The sequence below is a fragment of the Manacus candei genome, unplaced genomic scaffold (genome assembly GCF_025592945.1).
Source record: "Manacus candei isolate 608988 ecotype Guabito, Panama unplaced genomic scaffold, ASM2559294v1 h1tg000042l, whole genome shotgun sequence".
NCBI lineage: Eukaryota > Metazoa > Chordata > Aves > Passeriformes > Pipridae > Manacus > Manacus candei.
The window spans coordinates 3517405-3542545 of record NW_026138090.1 but is presented as its reverse complement, the minus strand read 5'-3'; the positions used below and the strand labels follow the sequence as shown (position 1 = coordinate 3542545).

The window sequence follows — 25141 nt, the reverse complement described above, 5'->3', positions numbered from 1 at the left end:
TCAGCAGCTGATAGGACTATCACAACTATGCAAGTCAGGGTTTTGATTCAAATTTACATTTCTCCATTGAGTTATTTGACTCTGAAAACATTGGGTGGAGCCGAAAATGTGAACTGAACTTGCCATCACACGTCCCTGGCTTCCTCCAGCAAGTTACGTTTGTTACGTTAGAATGCAGAAATGAACCTTTTAACTTTACACCGAAATCAAATATTGACTTAGTTTCATATATATCTGGACTTTGCACAAGGGGGAAAGCCTGACATTCCGGAAAATGGCAGCTGAGAGATCCACAGAAGTTCCAAAAACAGCTAAACAATTCGTCGTTCAGGAAAAGGTACAGAATGCCTGGGTTTAATGTGTGGTGTTGTAAATAACAATTATTTGAGACTGATCAGAGTGTTTGTGAGTGCAGAGTACAAAATGCTGTAAAAATCTTTTCAATAGACAAAACGCTTCTTGATGGTCAGAGAGTTTAAAAGGGGTGACATTTCTCTTTGTGGAAATAATCATACAGATTATCAGTGAGGAGAGAGAAATCTACAGTGTTACAGTATTTTAAGCTGCTGCTTTTTGTTTCAGATTTTGCATCTGATTCTTGTATTGTCTGTTCAGGAGGTTTGCAGTGTTCAGAAATAATGCTGATACCTCTGAGAGACCTTTAAGAAGAACCACTAAGGGTTTCCTTAACATTTAGGATTGTACCACCTTTCATGTTTTCTGAAAGGGTTTGGATTTAGATAATTGCTGTTCTAAAGACATGGGTGAGGAAGTAATAAGATTAATATCAGGTCCTGAGGAAGGATTCTGGAAGTACTTCTGGGTGCTAATTAGGAGCACTTTCACCCTAATTTAAGCTTCCTCTATTTGTTTCAGTTCCCTTTTAAGTGAATTCTTAAAAGTTAATCTTTGGTGTTAAGGCAGGTTTGGCAGCAGCCTCACGCTGTTGTTACAACACAGACGTAGTTTTTTCTATTTGTTCTTCCGTGGAGTAAACACAGTCTTGTCATTTCTTTAGGTTTCAAGGTACAAAACCATTTCAGGAAATAAGAGATTTGTTTAGATTATATTTATGTCTTTTCCCTTGGATATTTTTTTAATATGAATATATCTCAAGCATTAAGGGGTATTTTTGAAACTTTTTGGGTTTTCTATTAAGACCTGTTTTCTTGCAGGCAGAATTTTCATTTTATTCTCCTTTTTGTTTGTTTTTGTGGGGGGTTTTTTTGGTGGTTTTGTTGATTTGGTTTGTTGTTGTTTGTTTCTTTGTTTTCATAATGCCTCTTTGTTATCCTCTTTTGAAATATTGTATTTTTTTGTGTCACCAGCAGTTTATAATTGGATCTTATGTATTTTAAACTATTTAGGTTTTTCAGTCATTTTGTGGGCTTAATACAGGGAAATATTTACCCTGCCTCTGCCACCAGCCTTTTTGTTAGAAGTGGTTCTGTAACTCAGCAGTAACTGTGTGGTCTGATGTTGGAATACCTTCTTCCATGAAAGTGGCAGCTGATTTTATTTCATTTCTCCTGTTTCTGGGAACACACAGTCAGGCTGTTGTGAGCAAAGCAGATGTTCTTTGCCCATCAAAGTAATACACAAAGCAATATAAATAACTCATTGCAAACAAGTTACATTAAAAGAAGTAAACTGCTGGGCTAATACCTAGAGATTTTTCCCTTTTAAGTGAATTACATAAAAAAATGAGGAAACCTCATAGGGAAAACAAACTCATTCAGCTCAGAAAAGACATTTTGTCATGGTGTTAATGCTAAGAACTCAGTCAGCAGCTCTCAGAAATCCTGAAAGGACAGGTATGTATCAGTCTCACAGCTGCAGAAAACAGCAGTTACACAAGGCCACAACCTGAGATCAGGGAAAGGAAAGTTTCAGGATAGTTTGGGTTTCAGTCTTTCATTCCCAGCTGTTGGGCCGTGCTCTCTGCTGAGTGGACACTCAGGAGCACCAGTGTAGGTAAAGTCTCTGCAGCCCAGAGACCCTTTTGCAGCTGAAACATGACCCTTGCAAAATCCTTCTAAAAATGAGGACTTTCCAGTACATAAAATCCCACTGAATTCATTGAAAGTTGATTATAAAAGTCATATTAAGAAAAGTTATTTTCTTGGGCCTATTTTCTATTCCCATTCAAGAACTTAGAGTAAATGTTTTTGGTTTTTTTTCCTGTATTAGCAACAGGAATGTTGTTGCACATTCCTGCATGTATTGTGATGCTGAAATTTTTTCCTCTAAAGAATCCAAAAATAGTTGTGTTATTTCTCCCAAAAAGCCCCCAAATCTTTGGGATTAATCTTATAATGTATTTAACAAAGAATTCTTTGTTTTAGGTAATCGCAGAAAGAAAATGGTTGAAGCTTGAAGAAACAACTTACACTGATCCCTTGGGGAAAACCAGGTAACTGCCTCTGTGGCATTTCAGATTCCTGGAACGTTCTCAGTTGTGCAGACTGGCCCCAGGCTAGAGATCATGAGCATTACAAACCCATCACTCCACACAAGATGAGAGCTGTTCACTGTGCAGTTCCTTTAGAATTCCTGCTGTTCAGAGAAGGGAATCTCACCCCAGCAGATGTGCTGCCATGTGGGATCAGATTTGGCTCCTAAATCCTCTTGGGCACGTTGAACCTGGGATTATGTTGCATTTCCAGCTCCTTGTAAAGATGCTACACAGAAGCAATTCTAGACTATGGCAATCAGTCCATCCTGTGGCTTTTCTGGTTCTTCATTAAGGGCTCCTTTTTCCCTGCTGATGGTGCTGGATCTTGCATATTACTGACAAATTAATGTCCTCTTGTATAGTATCATGTCTGTCCAATTCTCTTGTACACTTTGCTGTTGCTGTATTTTTTCAGATATCTTTCTCTAATGCCTCTTAGTTCATCAGCAAAATATCCTCTTAAAAGTAGCAAGATTGGAGCTTCTGTAGAAGGATTTATATTGCTGGTGGGTTTTTTTGGTTTTACTCTTCCCATTGCTTATGTTGAGAGAGAAGCTTGTGTCTTCCTTGCCTGTGTGCTCCTTATGTGCTCCAGCAACTGAGCTGAGGGTTCATAACTCACCCTATAAACCTTATGCAAAAGCAAGATAAAAGATGGAATTCACATGGTCTGTTAGAAAATTTTACTTCAAAATCTGACATGTTTTATACATAAATCTCTTTATTTTGCTCTTTTCCAAGATGACTTTTATAAGACTTGCCTGTTCTGTGATAGTCATTTATGCCTTTCCCTTGTTTTTAGTGATTTAAACGATCATTAATTAACTATTTTCTCTCTCTCTCTTTAAGTAGGCAAAACAAAATGATGCTACAGACATTTTATAGTATATGACAGGGCCTACCCAGGACCAGCTGCTTTCTTAGGAAGCCTCACTATGTGATGATATATTTTGCTTTTAAATGAGAGTAGCAAGGGTAGAAGACAAGTTACATATTCATTTGTTCTTTTCTGTGTGTTAAACAGAACTTGGGAGAGTGTAAAGCGGACTGGCAACAAGAAGGGAGTCACAGCTGATGGTAAGACATTGGTGGCTTTTTTGGGGGGGCATTTTTTTCCTGTGGAAGTTCTGATAAGCTCACAGTGCAGACTTAGAGCTGAGCTGTTTCTGAGCAAATGAGGATGTGAGGATGTGGAGCAGGTAGCTCAGCAGAGCTTGCTGCACCCCAGAGCTAATGAAATGCCAGCTTCAGTGCTGAACACTCAGATCCCAAGATCACTAGATTCACTTTAGGGTGATGGAGCAATTGCAAAGACATGATGGATGCCCTGATACAGAGCAGCTCACAGCCTGGTGGGTTGTTAGAGGGGCTAAGGACACAGTTGTCTTTGGGCACAAGAGGAACATGATTTAGCCATGAGAGCAGCATAGGAAGGTTCATAAGGTTCAATACAGAGGCTTCCAGAGAGTCTCTGCATGAAGGAGAGCCTTTCCCTAGATGTTGGTGGGCTGAGGGTGAGTCTTGCATCCTATATGTGCCTCTCGTTTGCTGGGATGCTTTGAAGATGCCGTTTGGGGCTTTTATTTCACCTTGATATAAATGATATAAGGAGCCCAAATTCCTCATTCAGGATTCTGGAGCAGGCATCTAAATGTTTAATGCTCACAGTAGCAGTGCTTGGGTTCCTCTCTGGATCTAGCACTAAATACTCACTTTCTGCTGTACTCAGACTCTCTGTCCTCTGTGGCTGTTGCAGGGGTAGCAGTGATTGCAGTGCTGCAGAGAACTCTGCACTATGACTGCATTGTCCTGGTGAAACAGTTCAGGCCCCCAATCAATGGCTACTGCTTGGAATTCCCTGCAGGTAAGTGACTGAAACATTAGGATGAGTCACATATAGTTCAGTGTGTTTAGATGTGCTTAGAGTGTCAGCTGGAAACTGTGCTGAGCTCAGTGTGCTATTCCAAAATAGGAATATTTGATAATGAAGAAAACAAAATGAGCTTGTTTCAGCAAATTGGAGAAAATTCTCTCCACTTCTCCTTTCTCTAGGAGTCAAAGCATTCAGCTTCTTTCCCTCATGAGAATATTAGTGCCATTTCCTGGGAAGGCAGCATGATTCTGTAGATGACCAGTTAAGGATGTGAGGAGCAGCACGATGAATCCAGAAGCTGGAATCCTTCCTAATGCTTCACTTTATCCCTCTGTAAATACAGGGAGGATGTTTCACCTCTTCCATAACACTTGATTAGGTCTTGGGATGGGTATTGCAGCTAAGTGGTAGGCTTTTAATTATTCTTGTATATTATTTATCTCACAGGCCTCATTGAGGAAAACGAGTCAGCAGAAAGTGCTGCACTGCGAGAGCTGGAGGAAGAAACTGGGTACAAGGGGGAAGTCATTGAATGTACTCCAGGTCTTTGCTTTTTTTTTTGTTTTCCCACCAAAGCTACTTCTGTCTTTGAAGGCTACTCTAAATGTCTAAAATGCTTTAAAGCATAGGTAAAATCTATGCAGCAAAGCCTACACAGATTAGCAGAGCAGCATCTCATGGCTGTACCAGTGGAACTTTGGTCCTTTTGTGAGTCAGTTGCTGAGCTTCTGCTAAACATACAGGTCTGAAGTAAAAGTTGGATGTCTAAAGGGAGAAAACTGCCATTAATCAGAAATCAAACTTGACAAGGTAGAAAGGTAACTTAGATATGATTTCAAGGCAATGTCATTGCAGTTGAGACCTGATTCTCAGTTATTGGTTACAACTGCATGCTGGGCACAGAGAGGTGGAAGCAGGTGATGGCAAAATTAGACTCCAATAGACTTAGGAAGTCTGTAAGGGGTAGTTTGTAGTTAAATCTTCAGTTTATGGAATGGAAAGTAAACTTAGCTGCTGAAAACAAGTCTTACCAGGGATCTGAGAGTTACAGAAACATTTAATTTTACCTTTTTTTTTTTTTTGTAATTTAATGTGACATTTAAGAACATGTGAAAGCAAAGTTTTCACAGAATGTATGACAAATATATGTTCTGTGGTATCAGATACATTTCTGTGAAAGCTTTTGTTACAATGTCAAGTTGCCTGACTCCTGCTTTGGAAAATGAAATCTCTCCATGTGCTTGTTTGGCAGCTCTATACTTGGACCCAGGTATGTCAAACAGCACCACACACATCGTGAATGTCATCATCAATGGAGATCAGGCTGAGAATACGAGACCTAAGCAAAAACTTGGTGAGTTTGGTACCACTCATTTGAAAATTTTGAGAAGATAACAAAAGGATGGGTTTAAAAGAACTGACCCCATCACTGCATCTCTTCTGTCCCAGCTGATTTGGATGCTGCAGGTCCTTAAAATCACATCCAGCAGTCTAGATTAGCAGAGTGTGTCTCTATGTTGAATTCACTGGGGAGGCCCAGATGTGAAGTGTCAGCTGCTGGCACACTGAGGAGACATTTTGGTGCCAAACTTCAGTGAGGGCCACGAGCACTTGAGAACCTACATACTCCTCTTAGTTGTAGCTTCACTCTGGAATTAATTACAGCATCGGTCAGCTATCAAAATGCTTTTTAATTGTAAACTCTAGTGTGTTTCAAATCCCTGACCTTACTACTTGTTTTTCACTTGCAGATGATGGAGGTACGTAACGTGGCTGTGCTCCCATTGGCAAGCGTGATCTTCAGATCCCAAGTTTTACTTAGAAAATGTCAGTTAAAACTGGTTTTTATTTGTGCTTGGTTAATCTCCTGACCCTAATCAAATGTGCCCGAGATTGACTTTGGCCTAGACATGAAAATTCCTGCGGGGCGTTATCACATCAGTTAATCTTGCCAAGTATTGCACCTACAGCAGCAGCAGCTCGGGGAATACAAATCACTGACCCCACAAGAGCTGTAGGTCAAACCCCAAACACAAGTAATTCAGAGAGACAGGGGAGGTGTGAGCCAGCACAAATCCATCATGAACAAACCCTTTTGTTTTGTGCTGATTTGATCTTGAAATGCATCTCCAATCCATTCCTGTATCAGTGGAAGCCAATCAAAAGCCCACTTCAGCCATGTATTTTCCATTCTCAGAAGGGAAAAGGTCTCCTTTTAGCTGTCAGCTACACTTCTTTTGGAGCTGTTTGCCAGCTTCTTTCTGCCAGATGTGTTTTTTAATGACCCCAGTCACTGCCTTCCCCCATTTAATCACCTTTTTCTGACATATGAAGGCTCACAGCTTTTGGATGGTGATGACTCAGTTTCTTTCCCCTTCTAAGTTGCAAGGGACAGGACACTGAGGGGAATTTCTCTCCTGTTCACTGATTTTTTTTCTTCTCTCCTAGAATTTGTGGAAGTTGTTTCACTTCCAAAGAACGACCTACTGCAAAGAATTGATGGTAAGAGCTTTCTAACACATTAAATGCACAAAAGTGAGCTTCAGGCACCCCTTAGCTTCTCTTCTCAGAGCTCCTTGTGGCATTTCTCATCCTAGAATACTGTATCTTAAGCAAAAAGCCATGAGAAACCTGACCAGGTATGAGAGCTGGCATTGAGAATTCCTGTCTGGAATGCTGCACATCTGCATTTTAGTAAAGGATTTACATTTCTGTAGAGGAGATGTTTTGACAGCATCTCATGGTTTGTTTTGTTTTGTTTTCAGAACTAGTAGCAGAGGAACACCTTGCAGTAGATGCCAGGGTTTACACTTACGCCCTGGCTCTGAAATGTGCAACAGAAACACCTGTCCAAGTTCCCTTCATGAAGTTTTAAAGCTGGACAATGAGAAACTTAGTAGAAAACTGCCCAAGTCAGATGGCTTAGAAGCACAACTCCTCTTGTAATCAAGGTCCTTTGCTTTACTTGTAGAGCAAAAAAAAAATATTTGCAGGAATGATTCTGATATTTTTATTTGGAATTATGTAACTGACAAAAAGCATTTCTTTTAACTGCTCTATCCAGCCTTGACGGACTCTCCATAATAAAAATACTGTTTAATTTTCAGAATAGCTCATTTCTCACTACATTATTTTCTGCCCTTGTGGATGAGTATGAGGAAGACGCCAAGGTAATTGTGGTTGGTGTTGTACCACGTGTTCCAAAGGAGGCAAGGGGCAGGAAGAGCCACACTCTCTTCCCACACACCCACACAAACAGCAGTACTCAAACAGCCTGGAGAAGGGGAGACTGAGGGGAGAACTCGTGGTGGTCTGCAGCTTCCTCCTGAGGGAAGCAGAGGGGCAGGCACTGATCTCTGCTCTGTGGTGACCGGGGACAGGACCCAAGGGAATGGCCTGCACTTGTGTCAGGGGAGGGGGAGGTTGGATATTAGAAAAAGGTTCTTCCCCCAGAGGGTGGTTGGGCACTGGAACAGGCTCCCCAGGGAAGTGGTCACAGCACCAAGCCTGACAGAGTTGAAGAAGTGTTTGGATGATGCTGTGGGGTACATGGTGTGACTCTCAGGGATGTCCTGTGCAGGGCTAAGGGCTGGACTCACTGCTCCTTGTGGGTCCCTTCCAACTCAGGATATTGTGCAATTCTGGGATTCTATGAACTAGAGGTAAGTGTGTCTGACAGGAGCAGTGACAGCAGCACAGGGACACTGTCCATGCTCTGGCTGCAGCACTTGAAATGGCAATTTCAGGAACCTCTTATTATGATTTAGTCCTGAAGATGCTGTTTCCTTCTCTCAGCCCAAACCAAACTATCCAGAAAGAAAAAATTGGTTTGTTGCTCTAAGAAAACAATGACTCTGACAATGAAGGTCCCATCCACTAGTGCAAACCAGAACTGTGTGGGATCCAGCCAGGGATCCTGCTGAAGGTCTGAGGTCACTTGCATGTCCCCAGAGTGTTGAGCCTTGCAGTTTTCCCTCTCTGGGGAAACATCCACCATCGGTGTATTCAGGCTGCACCTTCATTCAGTCTGAGCCCTTCTTGGTAAATCTTTCCCAGCCAACCTTCAGTTCATCTGCACACAGTGGACTGCTTCTAATTATGTAAACAGCCACCACTGCTGAAAGGTCACGATCAGAGAGTTTTAATAAACACACACCAGTATCAGCCTTGCCTCTGAAATGGATGAGGACAGGCACGAGTAATTAGGGAGATCTTCCCAGCTTAGAAAAGAAGCAAAAAACTTGCCTAAGATTTTCTTACTTTCACAAGCAACACAAAGTTACTTTCAAGTTAAGCATGAGAGAAGAAAGAAGAAATGTGACATCAAAGGGAAAAAGTAATTGATAGAGTAGAGCAGAAGAGTTCAATGAATTTAAAAGGAGGAATCTTGAGGTTTGATTTTTTTAATTAAGGCTGCTAAAAACTAATCAATTATATTCTAGAAAGAGGAAGAATAAAGAGGAAAAAACGGAGCCTTCCAGACCTACTTCACTATCAAGGCATGTTAGAAATGATCAAAAACTGCATCTGAATTACACCTGGCACAGATAAGACCCACGAGAGAGTTTAATTAAATAAGTTTATTGTCTAACGCACACAGTTGTTACATCGCCGCTGTAAAGTGCGACAGGTTTCCAGCAGGAACTCCCCGTTCCCCTCTTCCCTCCTATGAACACACAGCTTCAGGAACCAGGCCTTGTTCTTTAGACTCACAAAAGCGAAGTGGACATGAAGTTTCAGTGGCACAGTTTTCACAAGTACATGTTTAAACAGAACTGCTGGGCCGCCCTGCCAGCGTGACAGGCGCTGCCAGGATGTCCCACAGGAGCCCAGGGCAGGAGCCCAACGTGCCCCAGGATGCAGCAAATCCACCCCAGAACCAGTTCACAGGTGAGATGAGTATCAGCCCGCGGTAAAATGTTTGCTTGCCCACCCTTGGAGCCAAGGGAAAGGTGCCTGGGTGGAGACACCGCAACGGAATCAGGAGTGCTGAGTTCAGTGATGGGGAAATGGGAGTTAAAAAAGTATAAAAAATTAATGTATAATACAGGTAGAAATAAATTTTGTCAGGAATACTGGCACATGGCAATCTGAACTCAGGTGGGTTTTTTTTTCCTATTAAGGGCAGGGAAATTAAATTAACATTTTACTGCTGTGTGCAAAGGCGTTTTTACCGCTCTCAAACTGATACATGTTACCATCTCACTGTAGTGTCTGAACAGCAAGGTAGATGAATTGTTTCCAGCATTACAGGCAACACTAGATAATAATACTTAAACAAGATAATGTAAACTTTATTCTTAAGGCAGCTGGTACTAATGCTGCACACAGGCATTGCTCAGTGCCCACGACAGGTATGGGACACGTAGCACTTGAAAACAAGTCAAAAGAAAAGAGCATTATTCGACTAAATGACGCATGTTGTCAAAATACCTTCCCTTTCACACAAACCATGAAATATTTGGACATCTAGAAAAATAATGCACCTACTCCTCCGACTTCAGCCTGTTCTTTTACAAATATTTCAAAATACTGATAAATAATAGTGACTGCAAGCAGGATGCCAGTGCCAGAGCCGATGGCTCCCAGAAAGTCGGCCAGTACTGAAAGGGCCCCGATGCACAAACCACCAAATGCAGCTGCTGTGGGGATATACCTGTACCAGAGGGAAAACAGGAAAGAAAAGGGTATTCACAACCATGGATTTTCATCTGAGGAGTCTACCAACATATCTACTACGAAAATGACCAACCAGAATAAACTGAAGGAAAGCAGGGTTAGACTGGATATCAGGAAGAAAAGTTCTATACTGTGAGAGTGGTGAGGGACTGGCACAGGTTGCCCAGAGGTTGTGGATGCCCCATCCCTGGAAGTGTTCAAGGCCAGGTTGGATGGGACCCTGTAGGATGACACCTACACACGGTGTAGTGAGCAGCATCCCTGCCCACGGCAGGGGGGCTTGGAACGAGATGATCTTGAAGGTCCCTTCCAACCCAAACCATTCTGTAATTCTATGAATATCAAGCAATAAATTAGCATTGCAAATGCAACCCTGCCATGAGCTCTTACTGTCCTCCAGTAGAAACACAGTAGAAACTAAAATAAATACTCAGTGATAGGAAATCTGTGTGAATAACCAAACACAGGCAAAGCTTTTCAATTCAGTTTTAACAACTTTACATGGATATGTGCCATGGAACCTCCACAGTACTATGAGTAACTGCTTTGACTTAAATATGTAGGGATCAATCTACCTTTCAGTATAGCTCTGCAGGCTTTACTTGCTGTGTAAAATACAGCTTTGGTAGTGCCATGCTAGGTCGGTAATGGTAATAAATAAAACACTTGTGAAAATCAAGGTATCTTTCTTTTACAAACACAGAAGAGATTCAACTCAAATTCCTTCATTATGCCACTTAAAAATCGACACTACAGGTTTATCTCTATCCTACTGCTATAACATCTTGTGCTTAACTAGGAAAGACAGCTACATGGGAAGAATCTTCCCATTTGCAGTGAAAACAGGTCTCAGATTTTTCTGAGAATATATATTCTAGTTGACACTTCCCCTGCACTCCTAATCATACAGCTGGAAGTCAACATTTCCTTACCTGTTAAGCTCGTGAACCATTGAGGTATCCCTGTGGCCTCTCATCACCATTTGCTGTTCTTTGAGTTGCTTGGCAACCTGCAAAAAACATTATTTTATGAAACTGCTGCAGTGTTTCACAGTCACCTGATATTTAGTGAGGGTAACAACTGATCAGTCAGTGGTTGGTCAGTTCTAAACCCGGGGCACTGTTTGAAAACAGGCAGGACACCTACATCTTTTGCTGATGAGCCAGACACCTCGATCCAAGTCTTGGAGAAGAACGCACAGGATCCCAACATAAATATTATATAAACTATTACATGGACAGGATCCTCAAATATTGCACCCATGGATTCTGGAGGGGACAAGTAGTAGCACAGGCCACCCACGGGGTACGAGCGAGCAGGGCCACCACCACTGACATCCTGGGAGGGGAAGGAAAAGGCAGCTGGTTATTTCTCACAGACCTCCCACATTCCTATCCTGTATTTATAGAGGAATTCCTCCTCCAGGTTTAAAACTGCTTTTATGCACCAATGTTAAAAAGTAAGCATTCCAGTTTTCTGCTGGTTAAATACCAAAGTTTGACAATGCAGGAATACACACAGATAATTTTATAAGTACTTACTGCCCACTGTCCCAGTAAGTTCACCAGGAAGTTGCCACTGAAACGAACAGACAACATCTGGGAAATGACGTAGAGGTTGGAAACTAAGGCAGACTGCAGGATGATGGGAATGTTGGAGGTATAAAAGAGCTTGATGGGATAACTGCTGTACTGCCCACGGTACCGCGCAGACTTGATGGGCAAGTCCACTCGGAACCCCTGCGGAAAATAACACCAGTGCACCAAGTTTATCTCCAGACAGAAGGCATTCCCAGTATGCCCCAAAGTTATTCCTGACCATGGAGTTCTTGCTAGATAAACAAGGAGGGCAAGGTCTGAGACAGCAAAGCCCAAGGGCTTTCAGCTACAGTCTGGATTACAAATTTTAGGGATTTTCAAGTGTTACTGCTTGGTTGTATTACATTCCTCTTATATAAACATTATTTCTCATCTGCTAAATGATGCTCCTCCAAAATACATTTTATAGAACAGGGTTTGATAAAAGCCTGTCATGGCTTTTAACTGAACTAACCAGCAGGCTCTTGTGTCTTCTGTTTTCTGTCTTCTCCGAGTAGACCCAAGAAAAACCACATGGACTTGAAAACCTGATAATTCTTTTTTCTTTTTTTTTTTTTGCCAGCACTCAGACACAACAACTTAAATAAATTTAAAAAATCAAATTTTAGCCACGCACACACACACAAAAAAATCTCAATATGGATCCTCCTTTAGTGTCCATTTTAGTAAATGCTTAGATTTACAAAGGAGCACTGGCTAAGTGTTTCAAGAAAATTAGGGAAAAAACAATAAGCTATGCATCAATTACATGGCTGTTTTCTAGAACAAATCTGTGTCATACACACCTCAAAGAAGCAAAGTTCTCCAGCTCTGTCCAAAAGTATTCTTTGAAGTCAATGATGAATATCAAACATATTATTGGTGTGATGCAACCACTGCAGTTTCAGAAGCCATTTTTAGTAAAAATACTCTCATAGTGTGTTTGGCATTTAATGGAATGTGAGATTACACACTGAGTACCAGTAGGCCTGGCTATAAAATTTAACAGCTGTGCTGTCACAGAAGAATGTATCTGAAATAACAATACTGGAAATAAAGAGCTCCTTACTCAAAGCTAAAACACTTCAGTTACTCTGCTTTAAACTTTCCCATCCTTTCCCAGTGACTGCAGCGTCCAGGGTCCATATGCACTTCTACAGAGCCACCATGAGGAGTTTTACCTGGAAATATATGACCACAGCAAATACAAACACTGTAGCAATCAGGTTCATGAGATTGGGCAGGTTCTGTCGGTAAAAAGCCTCCCGCAGAGCCCGGACTTTGTCGGTTCGTGTAGCCAGGAGATGGAATAATGCAATCACAGCACCCTCAAACTCTGTTCCTGCAAGAAGCAAAAAGGGAAAAGAAATTTTAATTTCCAAGTTAAACACATTAAAACAAAAACCCAAACCCTTTCTTCTGGAAATTTTAAGAATGACATAAAAAATCTGGTACAACAGGACGTAAATCCTGTTACAACAAATATGTCACAATACAGGATTTGCTTTAGCTTATGGAATGTAGAATGATCTACCAAAACATTATTCCCGGTTAGAAAAACCAAAATAAACATAAAAGTCACATTCATGAAAGAATACACTCTTCCTTTCTTTTCTGGGGGCAGGAGGATGATTGGAAGGAGACAAGGAGAAAAACAACTTTAGAAAAGCAGTAATAAAATGCAACAGAACTACTGAAAATCAGGTGCAAATGAAAAGAAACTAAAAGCATGGCTCAGGATTTCAAATGAATGCAGTCACTAGTTAATTTCTTAATGCAGACAGGTTGTAGCTTAACATGCCATTTCAGAGGTCTCAGGACAACCAGATGTTGTCTAAGACTGGCTGAGGACTGAAGAGATTGCAACCTCTGAAGAATCAAACCAGCTTAAAGTAATTCAGAGGCACCAACTACAAAAGTGTCCTGTAGCCCCAAACAACAGCTGGAACATGAACAACTCTCTGCATGTACAACATTTCCTATGTTCTCTTTCTATGGACTAAATGATGCTAAAAAACGAGACTATTTCAGTTTGGAAATCCAAAAATTTTCATTCAAGGGCCTTCCAGTCCCATTTGAATTTCTGCAATTCAAATCAGCAAAGGCAAACTTGTAGGTTATTAATATTCACATAAGTCAGACAACATTTCCATCTTCACTGTTAATTGGACAACTGACTGCAGAAGTGAATCACTACACATTCAAACTTTTTTTGAATAGCCATCCAACCAACATCTGATAGTTCATGTGTAGTTATACACCCACTGAAACACAGTGTAACTGTAGCAGCACACGTACCTCTGCCAGTGTTGATGGTAGTGGGACTGAAAGCCTTCCAGACAATGGTTTCACAGATATTGGTAGCAATAAACAGGGAAATACCAGACCCCAAACCATAACCTTTCTGCAGCAACTCATCCAGCAGCAACACAATCAAACCAGCCACAAACAGCTGTGGGAAGAGAAACAAAACTCAGCAGAAACAAGAATAAATCAAGTCAAGAACTGTGTATTAATTCCCTGCTTCAGTATTTTTCATCGTGTTGGAGAGGGATCATTAAGTTTTTCATCTAAATATCATTTGTGCAGTAATTCTGCCACCTGCACATCTCACCTGGCCATGAGACTTTTCAACGCAGAGGGAGCAAACAGATTACTCAGTAAGCACTTTTTGAAACAAAATGTTTAAGTTTGTGCATTTACTGCTTTGTTCTACAGGAGAATGTCTCAAAGCTGCACCTGTGCCATTTAGTGAGAAATCCTCCACAGCACTGAACAGCAGCTACTGCTTTCAAAGTCCACTGATTCCTGTATTTTCAATTAAGCAGCCACTCCTATCTGGAATACTTTTGGTATTAACTATCCCAGCTTTCTCCTCCTTTATGAAATATTTAGAATTTCTCATTTCTAGACAGATACAAAGGATGATGCTTTATAGCATTAAAAGTAAATAAACAGAAGTCACCCAGACTTAGAAAGATTTTTCCTTCCAGCTACACTGTATCTAACCAGTCTCAGTTACACACAAAATAGCTCATTACAAACCTGAATTATAATAAGAAGACAAATTCCAGCACCCATTTCAGCAGGATCTCCATACATTCCAGTCATAACATACACAATGGCTTGCCCAATGGTAATAATCATCCCAAATACTAAAACAAGAGAGAAAGCAAATCCTTTAAAAAAATCTGCTGAAGTCACCTACCAAAGAAATCTCATTTCTAGTATCACTTGGCTGCTTTCCCAAGAACAAAAATATGCTTAATAATTTTGATTGGAGCAGTGCTTACATTTCTGAGCTCCATTGAACAGGGCTCTGTCTTTTGGGGTATCCCCAACTTCAATGATCTTTGCTCCTGCCAGCAGCTGCATGATCAGACCCGATGTCACGATGGGGGAGATACCCAATTCCATCAAGGTACCTAAGCAGGAAGAAAAAATGAATACAACTGCCATTCAAGCACCTCTCCTAAAGAATTAGGTCTTTTGAAAGGTTTCTGACATGTAAAGAATATTCTTCATAATGCTTCAAACATGCACATTCCTGTACAGGTATGACAAAACAAAGACAGTTATCCCCTCACAAAACACTGCTGGGTTAAAATCTCTAAGCTTGAAGGCAGCATGTAGCTTTTAACCACAAATATGTTTGTGGAATCATGCTAAAGGCTAATGCACAATGAAGCTCAGCTTTTTGGCATATCCTCAAGAAACCAACCACTGAACAGCACCTTGTCCCTGGTTGGTTGTTCTGCCAGTGCTTCAATTGTCACATTTTCCCAAAGTTTAATTTTGCAGGTCACAAAAATATGTTGCAGATCCACAATGTCTGATAATGCCCATCTCAATACAGAATGTTTCTTCCATATCATCTTTCTGGAGCCACAGCATTCCAAGAAATTACTTTTTGAAACCTAAGTTGTCCTTCAGCTAATACCAGAAACTTTTCTCTTATCTGAAGACTCTTGCAAAACTAAAATGTTGAAAATGTGGATTAAAATTAAGCAATTAGAACTAGCAAGTGATCAAACTTCTCACATTTCTTAAGCTGGAATTTAAAAGAAAAAAAGTTTGGGTAAGAACACATTTTACAAGTTGAAAATTTAGTTAAGCCAGATCAAATTACTTGGTCATCATCTTTTCCATGGTCACTCAAAGGACCCAAATAATGCACCTTTTTTTTTTCTGATGTTAAGTCACAATATCCACTAAGCAGATCCAAAAGAATCAGCTCACAATTCTTTTCAATTCTGTACATTTAAGTGCAACTCATGTGTAGTGCAGTAGTGTTCCATCTTAAAATTACTCAGAAAAATATTAATAAATAATCATTTAGCCACTGAAGGCTTGTGAAGTCTCAAAGAGAACCAGAGACAGGGGAAGCATGGTCTGTAACATCCTACTGAAGATGAAAAGAAGTAGGAATATTCTATTTGTGGCACCTTACAGATCTGTTCAGACATTTCTTCTGATCTTTTCAACCAGTTCTTAAGCCATTAGGTTTTCCCTCTTATCCCTCTGCAGCTTAATTTTCTGAAGAGCTTTTAATAAATGATCTGAATTTCACAAAGGGGTTTTGAGCACCTCCCCTATTGTCTGGAGCCCTCTTTTCATTGCTGTCTAACTACTAGAGTTCTCACTTCAGCCTGAATTTTTAAGAAACCTTAAGCCTCATCACACAATTATTTTTCCTTTTTTTTTTTTTAAGTTTTTTTCCTGCTATCAAAATGTAAAATGTGAAAGCATTAAAGTCATTATTATAATTTAGTTCTTTCATACTTGTATCCTAGAGCTTACATGTTACATATTACATCATCTCTCATGGAAATATCTACTCCTCCAACAGCCAGAAAATTAGGATGTTGAAAAGCCTTTATCTCACATCCTCCAATGACTTCTAGTCAGTTTATTTAAATGAAAATTCACTTTCCCACTCCTGCTTTTTATTGCTTTCACAGTCTTTATGGTCTTTTCTTGGCCACTGTTCCCCTTCTGTCTGGGCAGTGGGCAGCATATTTAGTATCATACACTGCTAGTGAGACACAGACTTCTGTGTGCAAATTCTGCAGCAGAGTTTGAAGCAGAAAACCTATCTACCTTAATTTATGATCTTCACTGGTGTGCCAAAATTTGCCATTCCTAAATAAACAGTATCTTCAGGTCAGAGGGTTCCACTGATTTTCTTACTTCCAGCCAATTTTCCAAGCTACAGATGAGATCAGTGTCCTCATTTAGAGTCAGGCATGACAGGTCACTCATCTTAAGTTTCAGACTTCTAGCATTAGTTTGAGTCTTCTTATACATTTGGTTGGGTTCCACTTTACTACTCTAAAATTTAAACTTAGTTTGTTTTTGCTAAAATTCATGTCTAATGATCTCTGCTTTTAGCTTTCCCACCTATGAAAATTACTCACCCATAATGCTGCCAAACTATTATGAGGTATTTTCTAGTCAACACTCTCATATTGCATATTAGTGCTGCTCCTAACTGGAAAGCCAAAACATTCCCTGTCCCACATATTAATTAGAAAGAGACTGCTCTATAATCCTAAACAGAATCATCCCAAAACTTGAGAATCAAGATTAATCTCATCTGCATGTCAAAAGAAATCCCACTCCCAAGGCGAAGTACTCCTCGAGTACCAATTGCAATTACATTTGTGTTCAGAACGTTCCAACGTGTTTCACCATGACATCTGGCTTGGGTGACACTTAACAGCTGACTGGTTTTCTCCTGGTCTGTTTATCCTGACAGAAAACAGGGAGAGGAATAACCCACTAACCTCTGTTTGACGCAAGAATGACTCGCATCCAGTAGAAGGGATCTGCAGAATCTGATGACATGATTCCAAACAACGGGATCTGTCAAAGTGCACACAAGTATTAAACAGAAACACACAATTAGCATGCATTAATACAAACATCTTGACATGCAATGACTCAACTGTTACATTGTTTAATATCTTTTTTTTTAATTAAACCAGCAGTACCGACACCATCTATTTTAATCCTCCAACTGGGATATGACTCAGAGGACTAAACTAAGACCCTTCTACAGGAAAAAGCAGAAACCTCTAGAAAGAAGAAGTCTAAATATTAAAGTTCTATAGCTGGAAATATGTTTTGAAATATCCCATATGGAACTGTCAAAGTTAGACAAGTTCATACAAAGCTTCCAATATTCTGTATGTCAATATTGAGGGATTTTGAGCTCTTCAAAACTCTTCTTAATCACAAAAAGAGTACCTCAGGAACCCAGGCAATCTTATAGATGAATTCCTGAAAACTCTGATCTGCACCAACTGTTTTCCTTATTCAACTACTATAACCTTTTATATATGTTCAAAATTCTAATTGTACAAAGTTCTCATTGTACAAAATTCTCATTGTACATATATCCAGTTCTAGTAAACACAGATAAATTACATGATCTTCCTGCTCTAGTGTCACTCCCACCTCCTCCTTCCAAAAAACAGGTAGGTACAAGAGCTGGGTTTTAGCCTTTAAACAGTCCTTCAGAGCTGAAAACAAAACCTGTTAAACTACTGCTCCACAGTCTGGAATTAATAAATATAAGCTAAAAAGATTAATTCTGAAACGTATGGTCCATTTTAAATCTTCCAAGAGGTTCTAAATATATATCTACATCAGGTAATAATACATGGACTCTCACTTTCTTCAGTATTCTTTAAAGAAAAGCAAAAATACCTGCACTGTTTACAACCCAAGCACAGGTTCCAGGAACGCCTACAACTATGAGTAATAAAGATCACATAAATGTTTACACAGACCTGCATTTTGTGGGGGTTTTAGCCAACAATTTTACCAGTACAGTCAAAAAACCCCCCCCAAGTTCTAAATGTCAACATAAACCACCTCACAAAAACATTTTCCTGCCATCTTTACAATCCATCACCTTGTTCAAGAGGAATTGGGTAAAACCAGTCACTTTGATTTCATTTTCATACTTGTCACTGCTAAAATTTAAATGTAGCTATGAATAGAGAGTAAACAATACATTGAATTGCTCAGTTTGTTTATGCTGCTCAGTAAATAATTAGATTGGCTGTTTACCCTGCAGCCACCACCATCATTTGATAGGACCCTTATTACAAGAAAAGAACACTTTGTATTTCAGACTCAATCAAAAGCATTAGTTTCTGAAAACATACATAATCAGTAACAAAGACTATTTCAGAGAATCAGAACTTTAAATACTTAACCATAAAAATACATAACTGAAACTGGGTAGGTCAACGTGAAACAAGAACTTTTTGCACTTTTAGTGTGTTTTACATGCACAGAACACACGATTTCTGAAGACAGAAAACACTGGTCCCCACCTGGCAGCACACTAAGAAAATGAAGAGTGTGATGGCCGTCCATAGCACCTTCTCCCTGAACTGGATCTGCAGGACAGAGAGGAGAGGAACGTGTTCATTGTGGGTAGAACTTTCACTGCTCTCTCACATCAGCACCAAATGCTGCACCATTCAGAACCCAGTGCAAAGATACTGAACCAGAAGGCATCATTTCTCATTGGAATTAATTTTTAATATGATTTCAGATTACAGAGAGAGGCAAAGATAACTTTTGTGGGATCTAGCAGACAGCAAAGTGACATTCAGTCCGTAGAATATATTTTATCTATACTATTCTAATACAGTGGGTATTTACAGAAAAGCAACAGTACACATACCAGAACAAACATGAAAGATTAATGCAAAAAACTTATCTTCAGTGATTAGTGCTCTGGGCTACAACAGATTGGAGGCTCTTTTGTAAGGCTGGAAGTTATTAAATAAAGCACTGTTAAGTTTTTAAAGAGATTTTACTGCTGTGAAGACAAGTGATAAAAACCAGAAGAACCGTAATTTTTGGACAGCAATTCAAAATATTTAGAATTAAGTTCTTCAAAGGGTGTTAGAGGAAGCTTAAATTCACCATTATGTTCATAGACACAGAGCACAAAATAATTTTTAAAGACTCTTTGTTTCCCTCTGAGATATTTTTATTGATGTGGAGTACATATTATTTTAAAAAGAATGCCCGATCAATGATCATTAGTCACTAATTCACTGAAGAGAATCTCAGGGTCACATCATCTGAGGCACCTCCAGCTAGTGCCAGGTGCAAGAAGAGAAGAATCACAAGATTTAAATTCGAACCAGAGAATTACTCAAAGCATGAGACAGAAGGAAATGCACTTGAAGAGACCAGAGAGAGCTGAGATGCAGCATTAGGTTCAAGGTCCCACCTCTCCTCCACAGACTGGAAACCTTAGGATGAGTGTGTTCACTGTAGGCAAGAGCAGAGCAGCTACTACAACCTGACAGGAACTAAAATGTAAGAGAGAGAGAGAGCAGAAATGGTTGGAAACCTTTGCCTCCAACCAATGAATCTGCCTGTAGAGAAGCAGCAAGATAAAGGATTAGTGCCTGGTTTTGTATGTACTGAACACCCACAAATGAGAAACTACAAACCAACGCAGCAGCAGCAGCACAGCTCCTCAACCAAAAGAAACCCCAGAAGGTAGTTATGTCTTTGTAAGTGAAACCACGCACTTAGAAGCAAAATAACCCAAGTAATTTAATTTATTTACTGATACTGCCTCACTCTTAAAAGAGAGCAGATGCTAAAAATACTTCAGTACGAAGTTATAAAAAGAAAAATAGTGACAGCAGCAAATAAATCCAAACAATACCTTGTGTTAGTGCTGACCCATTTTACCAAGGGCTGTCTTGAATTCCACAATTCAGATTTTAAGCACAGACTTCCAAAACCAAAAATGCTTAACCAAATTATCTCTGCAGCCTCACAGTTAATCTTGGCTTCGGAGGCATCGATCAAGGTCTACAACTGCTCTGGTTCTCCCTACAGCTGTGGTAAATGTGAGCATTAGAGGAATTCTGCATCACCCAAATCACAGTTACTCACAAGGAAAACAGCCTCTGTGAGTCAAGAAGACAAAAAATAAAAAGGAAGCATCCAAATCCATATGCCAGGAACAGCAAAATACAGACTGGTACCGAAATATTCCAGCCACAAACGCTAACAAGCACAGGGACAGTACATTTCACCATCTGATCTGATTCAATTGGACATTTTCTTCCTTTGACATTTTCCTTAAATCGTGTGAAAATGAAGGGACTTAATCACCATCATCTTGGTGCTCTGAACAGTGTGTTCTATTTAGAAAATCTGTGCATGAGGGAAATGTGAACCCATACCAGTAACTACAAAAGTAGCAATCGCTTCTGTTAATCAAGTTGGCCAAAACACAAAAGCAACACTCCCTAGAGGCAGAAAAAAACACTTCACTCATCAACAATAATGGCAAAATGATTCAATGAGAGCCCAACTGAATCAAAACATCATCTTCACTTAACAATCAATACAGGTTTAATGAAAACAGATGTCTTCTTCTATTTGGTTATCTTCATTTCTTGTCCTGGCCTTAACCCATCCACTAAAACCATCACTCATCATGTCTACCAGAGACAGCTTGCAAGGAAACAATAAATTACAAAGAATTACAGTTATATGGAACGACCCAAGTCATTTGATAGACTACACACACACAAGGAACATGACCTGCAGTGGCCAAAGGGCTCTTCAGCCTGGAAAAGATGTTCCCAATTGCATCTTCACTTCAAATTTGTACAAAGGTGGCAACTGGCAGCCATTGTCCAGACAGGGACCCAGATAGCAGCAAAGACAAAGTGACCCAAAGAGAGAGGACAGGAATCTTGGCACCTTTCTAGGCATCCTTCATCTGCTGGGGGAGGGCAAGGACAGGCCAAGCATCTCTTCCTCTCAGGCAAACACCACCTATCAGTGAGCTTTACAGAAACATCAGGATCTGTAGATTTGTTTCAGCTTTCTCTTCTCACTCACCTCACTAGACAGAAATGGGATGGCTGATAATCACAGATGTGCCATAAATCAGACCCAAACCACTGTACCAAGGTTCACCACTGCAGAGACAAACATGGGGACCTGCCATCCAGACATGGTGCATCCAAACCTTAGCACAGGCTCTACTCTGGAGATTCCTGCTCTGAAAACACCTTTGTCTGAGCTAAATAATTCGTGTAGAAATCTGTCCCAAGATTGGAAGATGCTGGAAAGCAACAAGGTAAGACAGATGGAACAAACAGATCCCAATGTTTCTAAAAATCAAATCCAGAAAGGCAGAATCATCAGTTTTTACTGTATCTTCTCCATTCAATCCAGCAGGCTCAGCTATAGTCACTGGCATAAACCTCTCTGCATCCAATCCTAACCTTTGGGAATGTCTCATTAACAAAAGAGGATTCTCTTGGATGGTGTCATGTTCCCTGTTAAGCATTTCCTTGTAAGAACATAAAAACCAACATAGGAATTTTCATGGAAGTCACAACAATGCATATTAGTTCAATTTGTTACTCTGATTAGAACATTTGTCACCTGAGCAGTAAGTACTTGCTTGAGTACTTGAGTTTTGGAAATAAAAAATGGTATTTGGTTGGAGTTTTTTTTGACAAGGTAGGTCTCTTTATGATCTGTAGGAATCAACTGATTTTAATCTAGAAAATGTGCCAAGAAATGGCAGGAGTTTCTGGGGCTGGAGGACTAGAGAGATGAGCTGTAAATGAACTTCAGGTCAAAGAGAAATGTCACATCCAGTATGTGAACAGGGAGCAGTTATCTGAACTTATCACACATCACCTTCCCACTTCAGCAAGGTGAATCACAGCTATGAGAGTAGGAAATAATATGTGGGAAAGGAAGAACTAAATTTGTGGTTCCTGAATTACAGTGCAATCCTTTTCAAAGTAATATATAAGCCAGCTCAAAGCTCCAGTGGTATCCACAGGAAAATAAAGCTTGAAAATTCTGCTTTAGTATATTAAAATATATCAAGTCACATGGAGCTGAAACTAAATAAATTCAGTCTAGAAACGAGATTTTTAAAAAGAAATAATTAGTTAGTATAGTTACTGAGGGGAAGAACTTAAGAGAAAGCTGCTAAGAATTCATCAACATGGTAATCTTTTACCTTAACATGGGTTCCCCCTCCTCCAAAGAATATGTCCTAATTTAGGGCCCACTCTCTGTGTTAAAGTTAGAGCTTGGATAGAATATCACAACATTCTCTTATCTGTGAACCAACAAAAGAACATAATGTGGCACTCACTTTTCTTTCCGGTTTCTGGATTTCAGGCAACACTGCACAGAACGGCTTAATAACTTCTAAAAATTTTACTGTTCCAGAAAAACAAACACACACACAAAATAAGAGAGAGAAATACATTAATGAACCTTCATGCATTTATAAAACTTCATAGAACTTGATTTAGATTCCAAAACTGTCTGAAAACTAATACCCTCTTAAAACAAGTTGAAAACAAGGAAAAAAGGTGAAAGAGAATTCTTGTTCTAATCAGAACTGACCCATTCCTTTTTCCACAGCTGGAATAATTTTAGAGAAGAAGAGGCACTGTATATATCACCAGAAGTGAACTAAATTGTATTCCATCTAAAAATAAGCGACCTAGTATCAGTCTGTGCTAGTTAAACACAGAAACAAAGGACTCTGACATGAAAAAGTATCCATGTAGAGATTAGAATCTTGTGTTTTAGAGAAGTATTTAGCTGGAAAAAATAATTCAATCGCTAAAATACATTTAGAAAATGTAATTTAAATCAGTGGGACACTTATTTTGATCACAACTTCAGGGGATTTTATTTTAGCACTCTCTTTGCTGTTTCTCCTTTAAAAACACAAAAAAGCTCAACAGTTTGAGCTCTTTTTCTGGAAGGAAAAATGAAATCAATTTAAAAAAAATATAAAATCAAACACACATGTTTGGTGGGAAATTTGTCCTTCAAAACTTGGACATTGTTCCCAGCCCCAACACACTGGGACAGATAGAGAAATCAACCACCAGTTCCTCTTCGGAGAGAATACATTTATTACACTGTAGAATGCGTTTATTACACTGTAAGTAACATTTGGGTTGGAATGCCACGTTTACATTTACACTTTGCTGTGACATTTCTCTCCCTATCCCAAGCCCTTGGAGAGCTCATCAAAAGGTGCACTTCACTCCCCAGAGGGTGCACGGCTCCACCTGAACACAGAATCCCAGTGGGTCAGGCTGGAAAGGACCACACTGGGTCATCCTGTCCTCCCCTGCTCCAGCAGGGCCATCCCAGAGCACATGGCACAGGACTGGGTCCAGACGGTTCTGGAATATCTCCAGCGAGGGAGACACTCCACACCCTCTCCGGGGAATCTGTTCCAGTGCTCGGTCACTGCACAGGAGAGAAGTTCTTCCTCACATTCAGGTCGAACTTCCCGGGCATCAGATTCTGCCCGGTGCCTCTTGTCCTGCTGCTGGGCACCACCGAGCGGAGCCTGGATCCATCCCCTCGGCACCCTCCCTTCAGATACTTACATACACATATGTATGTGCATGCAGCATATACTCTATACGCTATATATAAACTACACAGTGTGTATATAGATACAGACAGATACGGCAGGGCTAGAGGGGAATACACCCCCCACAGAGCGGTGCCCGGCAGCCCCACACCTGTGCGGGAGAGGGTCCCCGCCGCGCCGGCCCTGCCTGCGGCGGCACCCGGGGCACGGCGGCGCCTCCCCGGCCATCACCCACGTCCTGCCCGCGCTGAGCGCCCCGCCGCCCCGGCCCCGTGCCCGCCGCCCCGGCCGTGCCCGCACTCACTGCCCATGGCGGTGGCGGCCCGGCCGCGGTCCCGGCGCTGTCCCCGCCGCTGTCGCCGCCGTCACGTGACGGGCGCTGCGGACGGGCCGTCCCTCCCCGCCCCGCCCGGGGCGGTATCGCCCTCACGGAGCGGCCCCCGCGCCCTTCCCCCGGCGAAGGCAGCGGGGTGGGCGGGCAGCGGGCCGGGATGGCCGCGCCGGGGGGATCAGGCTGCGGGCGGGCAGCCGGCGAGCAGAAGGACGGCGCTCCCGGGGTGCTCCGCGCGCCGCGAGGGGCGGGGGCGGCCCCGCACCGCCACACCTCGGCTTCTCCTGAGGGCGGGAAGCTCCCCGTCCTTCACCCGGGTCTTCTCGGACCCCAGGCGCTTTGGGGAGGTGTCCTCGGTGCTGCTGGTGCAGCAGTGTTCATGTGGAAAGCACAGGTTTAGTGGTTTGGTGCCGGAGTGTTTTATTAATACCCCAATCCACCCGTGTCGGTGGATGGAGGGGGTAGTTTCTCAGGGGGAAAGGACATCGGGGCTCTGGAGCGTGTCCAGGGAAGGGCAACAGAGCTGGGGAAGGGTCTGGAGCACAAGCCCTATGAGGAGAGGCTGAGGGAGCTGGGGGTGTTTAACCTGGAGAAAAGGAGGCTCAGGAGTGACTTTATCGCTCTCTACAACTCCCTGACAGGAGGGCGTAGCCAGGTGGGGGTCGGGCTCCTCTCCCAGGCAAGCGGCGACAGGACAAGAGGACATAGTCACAACCTGCACCAGGGGAGGTTTAGGTTGGACGTTAAGAAGAATTTCTTCACAGAAAGGGTGATTAGACATTGGATTGGGCTG

General features: G+C 41.3%; 2 protein-coding genes across 2 annotated transcripts; one reads left to right on the top strand and one right to left on the bottom strand.

The window, feature by feature from the left end:
* Positions 1 to 255: 255 nt before the first annotated feature.
* Positions 256 to 7444, top strand: NUDT5 (nudix hydrolase 5). The gene is made up of 8 exons (XM_051795212.1): positions 256 to 337; positions 2346 to 2413; positions 3480 to 3532; positions 4212 to 4319; positions 4776 to 4871; positions 5581 to 5691; positions 6777 to 6830; positions 7094 to 7444. Exons 1-8 carry the CDS (start codon positions 275 to 277, stop codon positions 7201 to 7203), a joined length of 663 nt encoding a protein of 220 aa, XP_051651172.1. The 5' UTR covers positions 256 to 274; the 3' UTR covers positions 7204 to 7444.
* A 1449-nt stretch (positions 7445 to 8893) lies between these two features.
* On the bottom strand, positions 8894 to 24576 carry SEC61A2 (SEC61 translocon subunit alpha 2). The gene is made up of 12 exons (XM_051795197.1): positions 24322 to 24576; positions 22767 to 22834; positions 18931 to 18996; positions 17371 to 17449; positions 14878 to 15009; positions 14630 to 14739; positions 13883 to 14036; positions 12766 to 12926; positions 11549 to 11746; positions 11154 to 11345; positions 10940 to 11016; positions 8894 to 9984 (listed from the first exon to the last, which is right to left on the bottom strand). The coding sequence occupies exons 1-12, from the start codon at positions 24326 to 24328 to the stop codon at positions 9798 to 9800; spliced, it is 1431 nt and encodes a 476-aa protein (XP_051651157.1). The 5' UTR covers positions 24329 to 24576; the 3' UTR covers positions 8894 to 9797.
* Positions 24577 to 25141: the final 565 nt, after the last annotated feature.